Source organism: Caretta caretta, chromosome 10 (genome assembly GCF_965140235.1).
Source record: "Caretta caretta isolate rCarCar2 chromosome 10, rCarCar1.hap1, whole genome shotgun sequence".
NCBI lineage: Eukaryota > Metazoa > Chordata > Testudines > Cheloniidae > Caretta > Caretta caretta.
In genome coordinates this window covers 32,781,698-32,793,780 of record NC_134215.1, presented here as the reverse complement: position 1 = coordinate 32,793,780, position 12,083 = coordinate 32,781,698, and the positions used below count along the sequence as shown (strand labels likewise).

Genomic DNA, 12,083 nt, shown 5'->3' with positions numbered 1-12,083 from the left:
TCACTTCAACCAAAATTCATAGGTGTGCAGGATTGTGCTGACTCTGGGCAGGGCTCTCCCCAGCCACTTTCTGAAAGGAAATGGCTGTTCCAGCAATGGGGTCACTGAAGCCCCTCAGCAATGCTCTCTGCTAGGGCTGACTGGGCTAAAGCTTGTCTGGGAGGATGGCCCAGCTAACTCACCCAGCACTCTAAGGAGAACAGGTGCTTTTTGACTTTGGCACCTGTGTTTATGGAGCACACTGCAGCATGGTTGCCCTTGGCAAGAGCAGCAGTTTAAATCCAGACTTGTACTTGAAAACAAGCAGGAGAATCACAAAAGAAAAAAATCATTTTAATTAAAGACATTTAGAGAGACAGGCTGACTGTGGCAGCAATATGCTCTTCAATAAATAACAGGGCAGGAGGGGTGGTGTGACTGACAAGCTGTTGCAATGAGGACAGAGTTCATAAAGGGGCATCGCAGGTAGGACAAGTAGCTTGTCTCCTCTTGCTGGAGCACTGGTAGTTAGCATGGACAACAGCTATGGGTACAAAAACAGTTGGAAGAGTTCAAACCCAGACCCATGAGAAAAAACATTCTGTATTGTACAGCTATTTCAGAGAGATAGTAAAGTGCAAGGAACACAAACCCCATGCACACTGAAGCATATTTAGCAACTAAATCCTCAAGCACAGGTGTACACACTTTAAAAAAATGAGCTACATGGGGGGGGGGGAGAATACAAAACCAGTTACTGCAAATTAGGTTAAGATGCCTTGAGAGAAACCAAAGCCTCTCCCTCTGGATGTGAGGAAATGGAATCTGCCTGGAGCCACTAGATCAAGGGTCATTTACATTGGAAAATTCACAGTCCTAAATACTACAGTGTAGGATACATGATTGAAAGCTCAAACAGAGCACCTGGCAAAGTCTGCTTGGACAGGGAGCTGGGCTTGAATAGGTGCCCCTGTAATTTCACAGCTGGGAGCCTCCATACAGCATTACCAGGAACAGTTTCAACTGACAAATCCTTTCAGCCAGAGGCCTTGGCCAAAGCAGATTGGCAATGGCTGCTCTGCCTGGGAAGATCTCACTGGCACAGAAGAGAGAGCTCAGGATTTTTCCCACTGGGGACCCAACTCATTTACAGGGGGAAGAACCAACAAGCCCCATCTAAAAACATGTTGAGAATAAAGCCATCTGTCACACAATGACTGTGAATGGCAAGGCCTCTCCAGGAAGGGTCTGTAATAGGAGTTCAAGCCAATCAGACCCTGTCCCTCTGAGTGCCTCTACGGCAGCCCCAAAACGGAAGGATTGTTGGTGATCTTACTGGCAACTAGAGAATCTGTTCCTCTGTGGCGCATGTTAATGCAGCAGCTGCACCAACAACAGACTGATCACTCCCTATTTTGGTTCCTGTGTGTACAAGAGCAGGCTAACTCAGCCATGTGGCCCTGCACTTCATTAGCACACTCAAATTAAAAATGCAATACTAGGACATGTGCATGGGGATAGGACAAGGGAGTGAACAAGGAGGTTCCACAGGGTAACTTCCCCTCCCTAGGAAAAGCCCATCAGTCCTAGGATGCCCACATTCCCTCCACTTCCTGCACACAGAAGCTAGAGAGGCCCAACCAGGAGCAGTACAAGTCTTATGGCAGGCAGGAGGAGGCTAGATGGCACCCATTCCTAACTACACAGAAAGCAGGTTGCCAGTGAGAAGCAGATTCAGTCTATTACAGACATCTCTGGTCCCCTCACCCTCTTAGCTCCCATACCACCAACAGCACAGGTCCAACAGGGGAAGCAGGATGGCGTTTCCTGACTAGAATACAGATGGGCACTGAAGGGAGAGGAAATCTCGGGCTGCTGTAAATCAGCCAGAGTCTGGAGACCTGGGCTGGGCAGATCAGAGGGATGTACCCCACAAGGGCTGCAGCCCTTAACATCCCATGTGGCCCAGCAGCTGAGTGCATAATGAATACTGGGTTAGAACTTCTTTACACTGAAAACATTTGCTAAAAGTTTCTGTTGGATGATTAGGAAACAGTTCTTCCTCCCTCTCCCGCCCCCCATACAGAGCACACTGGTATCCATACCAGGCAGGTGGGCCAGGGAGACAAGAAAAACAAGGTGACAGGAGAACAAGGCTGACAAGTTCTCTGGGGAGGTGTCAGCCCATCCCAAGGAAACAGGCTTGGTTCAGAGTAGCCCTTTAAAAAAACCACTTCTAAGCAGCTTAACTGTCATGCTGGATCTAAGACATTTCAGTGTCAGGAGAGGACTGACATCTTGCCCAGCCTGCTGGGTGGGGTGGCCCTGGCTGCAAAGCACGGAGTGCACATACACATACAGAGATTCCATTCCTTCCTGGGAGACAACTTTGCAAGAGAAGGGCTCCCCAGCCAAAAGACCTGAAAGACGTAAGGTACATGCACAAAAATGAAGCAGAGCTGGTGGGGTAGGAGGGCTGATTCTCAGTCTGAATGGGTGAAGATCATCCCATTGCAGGACCTGGTGAGATTACTGCATGGCACTGGCTAGATCTCCCCTCCTCACAGAGAATGGGGGAAGTTTGCCCATAAAACTCTGGTCCCAGCCCATGCTGGTCAGTCACTGCCCTCTTTCTCAGGCAGGGGCTCTACCTGCCACACTGCACTGAATTAGACACACAATGACGACTGTGCAGCCCCAACACCAACCCATTCTCCAGCTTTCCCCAGAGGCCCTCTCCCTTCGAGTCATTAGCCTCCTTCAGCCCACATGATCTACACCAAGTGAAGCATCCATTTTGAAGCTCAGACATTTCCCCACTGCACAGCAGCAGTTTGTGCATCTGTACCAGCTCCACAAAAGGAATTTTCCTGCTAAAATCCCAGCTGTTCTTACGCATTATAGCTAGAATGCTTTGACTGAGAAACAGTCTCTTTTGTGATTAAACAATCTATTCCAGCAATATAACAAATGAAGCTGAGCATGTCCTGCTGAGCTGGGAAATGAACAGCACCTTCAACAATGATCCCCACTGCTGCCTCAAGGGAAGACACACAGTGGCATCCCAGGGCCTGATTGAAGAAACTTCCTGGGCTTGGCTCCAACCCACATGGGACAGGGTTAAGAGTGCAAGCTGTATCTGCAGCACACATTCTGTATTTAAAAAACGGGCTTCTCAGAGCCTCCTGAAGGGGGGTGCCAAGACTGCCCTTGGGATTCTGGCAGTGCCAGGCAGAGGCCCCTGACAAGACAGATGCTATTCTCACCCTATTTAGATAGCAGCTGGCATGGTAATAGCAAGGGGATAGTTATCCTCTACAGTTAGACATTGACTTGTCTTTAAGTGACATCTGGAGAGCTAGTTCTTCCAGCAGATTTAAGTTACTTTAAGCAACTTTGTGCTGTAAGACCCCATCACTCCCTGTCTCAATAGTAACCTCCTAGATACCTGCCACCCACACTGCCAGCAGCAGGAGACAACACACCAACTTTAGTTCAAGACTTCCTCTGCCAACTCCCAGTTTCAAAGTGGGTACATGAACAGTGGGGACAGGGGTGCAGAGCCAAGGGAGCACAGCCTCCGCCAGGGAAGAAGGGGCTTGTTGACCATTGCTGGAAGGAGGCCAGGCATTTACCAACAGTGTATGCTTTGCTCCTATTTGCTCCGTTCTAAATGCTCCCACTAGCAGAGCTGAGGGACAGCACTATTCTAATGTCCTGCTTGCACTCAGGTGCCACTCCTGTGGCTATGGGATCTTTTTGCACATTAGTTTAATACGTGGGGAGGGTCTGGGGCCTTCTGCCTATTGGGGAGGTCAATGTCTGGCAAGCTCCACATGGGGAGACAAGTGTCCTGCACAAGTCTTGTACAAACAAAGCAAGCATTTCACTATTGACAGTCACATTGCAGCCTCCTCAGGGACTTCAATACCAGACTCCTGGCAAAGACGCAGGGAGGCTGCCCATCGGCGCATCCCCTGCACATCTCTCATGGCCTGCAGTCTCTACAAACACAAGAGGGGCAGCAGCTAATTTACTTCAAAAGCAGCAATCTGTGCACAAATCTCATTCCTAGAGAGCCTGCGGGAGATTAACTTAGGTTCCAATGGTGACCAGGTAAGGGAATGGAGATGTCTCACTCTCTTTCCTCAGGGGCTCCAACTACAGGAATAACTCTATACATCTCCCCCACTCATATCCTGGTGAGCTCTAGCTCAGACTCAAGGCAGAAGGATCTATACAGTATATATATATTTCACTATGAAACAGTAATTTCAATCCCTGTCTTCTACTTTGGAGCATCGTGAATCAGACACTTCTTTTTAAGTCATGGGGTGATGACTATCTCTGGGCATCTCAGCAGCAATTTCCTTCCTGTGAGTGGGCAGGAGTGTTACCAGCAGCAACACAGACTCCTCAGCAGGAGCACGGGAGCCCAAGAGAAATGTGCCCCATTTCCATTGGACCTTGGACTAAGAGGACATGGCCCAGCCCTGGCCCTCTGATGTATTGTGTGGGTTCTAACATGGTTGATCAGTGCATGTTGATTGCCTTATTGTACATTCCTGTCATTAGCTATGCTATGCAAAGCAGATGACTACATCCTTGTCCATCTCATGTACAACTATGTGCATCTACATGAGTACTGGCCAAAAGCAAGGGGAGAGGGAGAGGAGGGGAGGAGTAACACACAGAGCTGTAATAGGAAGGGCCACTTGCCTACAGCACAGTGACACCCCTTATAAGACAGTAATGACTGTCAATCCACACAGGATGCCTTGGGACTCTGGCAAGAAGATGGCAAGAAGGGCTACAGCAAGTCAAGCATACAGTCTGCCAAATCTCAGTCAATCCACCGCTGAGTGGTCAATTTTAAGAGGCTGGGTTGTTGATAGGAAGCCCGCATAACTGGAATCAGTGCAGAGCCAGATGATTCAGGAGATAAAGGGAAGAATGATCCTATTAAAGACAAGAGAACAGCTGTCTGAAAACCATGGAAGGGACAGGACAGACATTGTGCTTACAGTCTAAGACGCCGGGGCTTTGCGCATTTGAGCCAGTGGGAGGAGAATGGGGAGTTTGCTATTCTGATTTCCAGACCCTGTGTAACTGGGGGGGCAGTCTCAAATGCTCAGGGACCAGCTGAGGGTGCTCTAAAAGCTCAAGGAAAGGGGTCACCTGCAGCAGCAGCAGATTGCTTTTAACAACATTCACTGGGCTCAAATAAATTACATCACATTAACTCTCGGGGGGGGGGGGGGGGGGAAGGAAATCAGGGCCTTAAGTCAATAGGCATTCTGCCATCAACTGTAGCAGGAGCAAAGTCAAAAACAAAAGAGGCAAGATTATTAAATAGTTGCCAGTTTACAGCCCTGCACAGAGGGATCCCAGGGTGCAGCTCTCTCAGAAGCTGGGCTCTAGCCGTTTCCAAGAGGCTGAATTGTATGCTGAGCCGCACAGTCTATGTTGCAGTGACCCTTGCTTTAGGCATCTTGCCTCATATGCCCCAGACGCTTCAGTGGAGCGATTATGCCACTGACTTGTTGCAGTGCAGTGCTCCAGAGAGAAGGTAAACCCCATTCTCACAGCTCCCTACCTCTCGCTTTGCTGTCACCATCTGACTGTGTCACGTTGCCCGGCTGTATTCAATACCACTCTTTGCGGAAATGCCAGACCATGGCAGCAGGCTGCGGAGGAGACTCTGGGCTTGGCGGTATATCCGGTGAGGAATCGAACATGGGCTCAGGCTGGCGAGCGTTGAGCCAATGTGCTGTAGGTAGTCAGTGAGCCTCAGTTAAGGAGAACAGGGACATTTACAGTGAAATGTAAGAAACAACCTAAAACACTGTATTGACAGCAGCCCGTAGGACAGTAATAGGCAATGAGAGCTAAGCCATGCAAAGCAGCACTGGCCAGCTACCTGCCCTTCATATCTAACTGCTCAGGTACAAATAAGCAGGTCTGTACTGCACAGTAAGAGGAGGACACTTGGGGAACATTCCTTGTAATTTGCCCAGGAAATGCTTTAGCTGAATAACCACTAGTGTCCCTTTCACTCCACAGCACTCCAGCTGCTGGAGCCATGGCCCGTCTGACAACAGAGACATTTTGATTGCTCAGATACAACCACGTTACCATAAAGAGTTAGGGAGAAGGGACTTCTTTATGCTCCACCGAGACTGACTGACCTGAAGTATATCCTATAATTTAGTTTGTCATCTCTGTTCTGTACCCACTCTGCCTCCCTCAGGAGAGTGTGGATCCTTAGAGCCGTTCAGAAGTGTGGAGTAAGATAGGTCACTGAATAGCATGCGTCCAGCTGCATTTGGAGCCCACCACACCATTAGCGTTGGGAAGGCTCCACTCTGCATGACCTACAATGGTTAGCAAGTTTCTGATATACCCAACAAAAGGGCAGACATTGCCTGACTTCTCTGGTCAGGAGGAAAAGAGCTCACTAGCCCTTCATTTCTGAGATTTGACTTCAAGTCCCCAGACATGTCAGCAGTGAAACCATTTGGAAGGCACCGGGTGGAAGCCACCACACAATGGAGCAGTCTCTGCTCAAGCGGAAGCCAAGACCGGATCAGAAGATGATGCTGTAGGTTGGGATTAAGGCTTTGGATACTAAGTGTTGCTAGCACAGCTGTGTCAGCTAGGAGCGTGTGGGATGGGAAATCACACCCCCTAGCCAGCACAGCAATGTTGGCAACCCCCCAGTGTAGACACAACTATGCTGACTGAAGGGTGCTTCTGCTCCCCGAACATCATTAGCTATGCTGACAGAACAACTGTTGGTTTGTGCTCCATCTCCACCAGGGGGCTCTGCTGACATAGCTATGCCAGCAAAGCCTAGGTACTGTACAAAGGAGTACTTGTGGCACCTTAGAGGTTAACAAATTTATTAGAGCATAAGCTTTCGTGAATTTGTTAACCTCTAAGGTGCCACAAGTACTCCTTTTCTTTTTGCGGATACAGACTAACACAGCTGCTACTCTGAAATCTATGTACTGTACAGGAGTCCTTAGATACATTGACAGAGCCATGTGGGGAGCCCAGGACTGGAATAGCAGGGCAGGAACTGCAGGTCTTGCCTCAGGTGCAATCAGCAGAGCTGTGCTGAGGGAGTTTTGCACAGTGCCCATCCACACCACACCTAGTCCTAGCTAAACAGTTGCATTACCATCAGTCACCCAATGTAGACAAGATATACATCTCTAACCTCACAAGAGACATGTACTGTTCTACTGAATGGATCCCACAGCACCCTTGAGGAAGTCCAGCACAAACATGCCAGAGACAAATCCAAATCTCTTCTGGAAAGCAAGGAATCCAGTTCAGTGAAGCCTACCCTTAAATTGGGATGAGTCACCAAATGAAAAAAACAGACTTGCTTTGCAGGATTTGTTTTACTCCAAATACCATGTGTCTGGTTATCTCGCTCTGCAGCTAATCAAATCCAAGGTAAAGGATATAAGATTGTCCAAGGAGGATGTCCGCCATTGATGTATAGAACGTAGGTGAAGCCGTCTTTGAGGACCCCTCTGATAGAATAATAATAGGGCAGGTAGTGGTGCTGTCTAAAGTCTCTATTTTCATAGAAGTTAATTGCTGTATTGTTGGTGGTGAGGACATGCAAGTAGATGGCTTTACAGTGGTCTTGGGCAGTTGTCGATATATGATCCTTCAAGCTTTCAAGTAAGAGGGAACCTATCAAAGGAAGGAAGAACAGCATTACACAGAGCAGCAGCGCTCTCACTGGGACAGGGTGGAGAGTGCAGCCAAGCCTCTGCACGCGCCATCACTGCCTCTGAACAAAGCTCCTAGATTAAGTTCCCTGTAAGCTGCGTGGCCACGCAGCAGGCTCTCAAGGGCCGTGCAGGTAGGCGGGGAGAGGCGCCCCTCCCCCAGCCCCATGCTCCTGAGGCCACAGCCCTCACCCCCTGCACACCAACCCTCAGCCCCACCTCCAAGCCCCCTCCCACACTCTGAACCCCTTGGCCCTTCCTCCACCACACATCAACTCCATATTGGTGTACATAAGAAAATTCATTCTGCACATGGATGTAAAAAAATTAGAGGGAACACTGCTCCTAGATCTTTCCTCATTCACCCTTTTCAGAACAGCCAGCAGAACCTGGGTTGGGTGGTCTTAATAGGCTCCTTCCTCTCTACAATACTGGGCTTCAGAAAACTCAAGGCTGTATAGGGTGGGAGCGGTCCCTCCTAAAAGCCATTGATTGGTGGGAGTCTGCAGGGCTGGATTTAGACTGTAACAAGGTTTACACATGCAGCTGTGGCCCCCACAGTTATGAGCATTCCAGGCACAAGGACTTACCAGCAATAGCCCACTGCCAGCCAAACAGCTACTCCCATTGGGCTGGCAAGGTGGTTGCTGGAACCATTTAGTTTTAGAATGGCTGACCTGTCACCTTGACTGGCAGCAGCTAGGTCACAGGAGTACATTCAGTGTTCTAGAGAGACAAGGCGGGTGATGTGATATCTTTTATTGGACTAATTTCTGCTGGTGGAAGGGACAAGCTCTTGAGCTACACAGAGCTCTTCTTCAGGTCTGAACACTCAGTGTTTTAAAGTCATTTTGAAATTGTAAAGAGCAAAATGCAACTGACAAACAGGTCACATGCACTTGTCTTGCTAAACTCTAATTAAAAGATAAGGGAGGGCTTTAACTCTCCATCAGCTCCTGGGAGTTTGGCTCCAGCCATCTAGAATCTTTCATCTGGCACTTGTCAGTGAAGGGGCACAGTGCATGCACTTGGCCTTGGGAGACTAGGTCTGGAGGTTCATCTGAGCAGTCAGTACCGTGTGGTGGACCCAGCTTTATGTGTCTTCACACACGCCTCTAATGTTGAATATCTAGCCTCACACACTAAGAGACTCCTTTGACCTGAAGTGGCTTCTACTGGTTCTGTACCCCTAAATGCCCCAAGTCTCATATGAACAGCCCAGGATATAGTCAAGGGGCACAGCTTCCATGCATGACTTCCAGTGTGAATCTGGGATGGCCACATTACAATAACTGAACAAAACACATTTGCCCAAGTTAAGCTATTGTTAACTTCTCCCAGTAGAGGTACCACTGGGCAATGGTAAAGACATGATTCACTAGCAGACGTCCTAACACATGAACCTCATTTGTGCTACGGTTTTACAATCCATGTGTAAAGAACCACATAGTGAATGGGATTTTTCAGAAGTGCCCAAGTAGTTTAGGAGCACAAGTCTCATTGAAAGTCAGGAGTTGTACCCCTACGCCATGTAGGTGCTTTTGAAAATCCCTACCCAGTACATAACGTTACCCCCTCTGCCTAAGTACAAGGCCAGCTAAGGAGGCTGATATAAAACAAGAGGTCTCTTCTGGTCCTAAACAACAGGTCATCCAGTCCAGCCCCTGGCACTGAGGTAGAATTAAAACAAACTAGATATCAGCAATACAGAACCTGGTTTTGGGAATTCAATGTGGAAGAGTATTTAAATATAGAAGCTGCATGGTAATTTCTCTCCTGTGTACCTGGAAAGATAAGTACTGCATTGCTAAGATTTTGCACACTTTCCCACCCATCCCAGGAAATCTAAATGAGTAATAAAATAAGAGCAGTTTAATTCTCAACAGTTTATTGCACTTTTCTGTATCCCACACTCCATCCCGTTCCTTTCTAGGTGCGGGAGAAGAAAGAACCAGAAACGGAAGCCATGTAGAATCTGCTACAGAAATCAGAGCTACAATAAAGGTGGAAAATGCCTGGAGCAAAAAGTCTCCTGCATGAAAGGTTTTGCTCTTACAATCATAGAATATATCAGGGTTGGAAGGGACCTCAGGAGGTCAACTAGACCAACCCCCTGCTCAAAGCAGGACAAGTCCCCAATTTTTGCCCCAGATCCCTAAATGGTCCCCTCAAAAGGACTGAGCTCACAACCCTGGGTTTAGCAGGCCAATGCTCAAACCACTGAGCTATCCCTCCCCCTTCCTCTTGAGTGGAAATGGAAGAGCTCTTGGATAAGAAAAGGGCGGCTCTCAAAACATCAATCCCTCAAACGTCGTTATGTAGTTCTGGAACATTTCAATGTACTAGTCTGTAATAGCTATCTAATCCTGAACGCTGATCCAAGGCGATGGATGGACTTTAGAGAGGGTCTTTCAGAAAAATGTGTTCCTAAATTCTGTCCCAATTTAATAAGTGCAAGAAATGTTGACTTTAACGGAGAAACTCCAGCAAGATGCACCAACCAGCTGGGGCATCTGAAGGTGACTCAGAGACCTCCTTATGAAAACAGGATATCCCTCCCTTTACCAACTTCCCTGAATTCCGTTCTCCGGATAACCTAGAGTTTGTCCCAAGACAGTGCTTGAACCAAGGCTTCAGTTTGGTGCTCTCCCACACAGACACAACCCAGATCATTTCTATGGCATATCATATCAGCCTGGGTCTGCAGATGTGAGCACTCAGGGGAGGACAATTATAATCCTATCTACTGTGACAAAGTTCCTCCTCTACCTTGGTAGGTCTTGCGCTTATTGGCGGATTTGCTCACCTCAGAGATTCACGGCAGCCCTCAGTTTGGCGGTTTTCGTGAACCCATAGTCCAGGTCAACTCCTTTTGTGTCTGATCAGGAGTTGGCCCGCCCTCTACTCCGGGTTCCAGCCCAGGGCCTGTGAAATGCAGCTGTCTAGAGTGCCTCCTGGAACAGCTGTGTGACAGCTACAACTCCCTGGGCTACTTTCCCATGGCCTCCTCTCAACACCTTCTTTATCCTCAACATAAGACCTTCCTCCTGGAGTCTGATAATGCTTGTACTCCTCAGTTCTCCAGCAGTATGCCTTCTCGCTCTCAGCTCCTAGTGCCTCTTGCTCCCAGCTCCTCACACGCACCCCTCACTAACTGGAGTGACAGCCTTTTTAAACCAAGTGTCCTGATTAGCCTTAATTAATTCTAGCAGCTTCCCAATTGGCTACAGGTGTCCTAATTAGCCTGCCTGCCTTAATTAGTTCTAGAAAGTTCCTGAGTGTTCTGGAATAGTCCCTGTTATCTTACCCAGGGAAAAGGGACCTGCTTAAGCTGGAACTAACGTATCTACCTTCGACCACTCTCTTGTAGCCATCTGGCCTGACCCTGTCACACTACTGAACAGGTCAAATAAATCAAGTCAAGTCTAACATGGTCCCAGCTGCACGACACCTTAACGTGGTCACTGCTTTCAGACTTGGCATGGGTCCCAGCTGCTAGTGTCTGAATGGCACATTTCTTTCTATGAATTGGATGCTTAAGGACAAGGATGGTACATGCTCTCAAACCAGAAAACCGTACTAACCTGTTCTGTAAGTGCTGTTCGAGATGCGTTGCACATCTCCACTCCACTCTTGATGTGCGTCCCCCATGCACAGTTGTCAGAAATTTTTCCCTCAGCAATACCCATCAAGGAGGCATGAGTGCCCTCTGTTGCCATGCATCACTGCACAAAGGTATAAACCGTGGAGCCGACCACAAACCCCATCAGTTCCTTCTTGCTGGAAAAGTCTGATGCAGAGGGATGGGAGGGCGGGATGTAGAATGGACATGTAGAACATCTCAAAAGAGCAATAGTTATGGAACAGGTGACAGTTTTTTCTTTTAGCAATTGACCATGTGAATACTCTTGGTGGCTCACAACTCAGGAAATCAGGAGGGCAGATTAGAGAGTCTATCTGAACAAGCACTGGAGGACAACTCACCCAAATATGGCAGAATGCTGAGTGATGGCATAATGGGATGCAAACATGTGCATTGAAGACCATGTTGCCACCCTACAAATGCTTGGAACTTGAACAAGGAAGGTCACAGAGAATGCTTGCAATCTTGTCAAATATGCCATCACTCCATTTGGCAGCATGTCAGCCAAGTCACAGCACAAGCAAATACAGGAGGCTAAATGAGACAAAATCCACTGAGAAGAGAGTGGGAGGCTCTTCATCCTGTCTGTGACCACCACAAACAGCTGGGAAGACAAATGGAACTGCTTGGATCTGCTGAGTTAGAATGCCGACACTCTCCTGACATCCAGAGTGTGCAGCTGTTCCCCATCTTTATTCAAGAGGGACTTCGAG

At 48.2% G+C, this 12,083-nt stretch overlaps 1 protein-coding gene across 3 annotated transcripts in view; it reads right to left on the bottom strand.

The window, feature by feature from the left end:
* Positions 1–317: 317 nt before the first annotated feature.
* NAA60 (N-alpha-acetyltransferase 60, NatF catalytic subunit) overlaps positions 318–12,083 on the bottom strand; it is a 45,448-nt gene continuing 33,682 nt past the window's right edge. For 2 of the 3 annotated variants that reach the window (XM_075132842.1, XM_075132843.1), the window contains one exon: positions 7,418–7,689. In XM_075132842.1, the coding sequence (XP_074988943.1) occupies positions 7,433–7,689 (257 nt within the window). In that variant the 3' untranslated portion in view covers positions 7,418–7,432. Of the gene's footprint in view, positions 4,939–5,575; positions 5,763–7,417; positions 7,690–12,083 lie in introns of those variants that run through there. The other variant, XM_048867734.2, reaches the window with a different exon arrangement.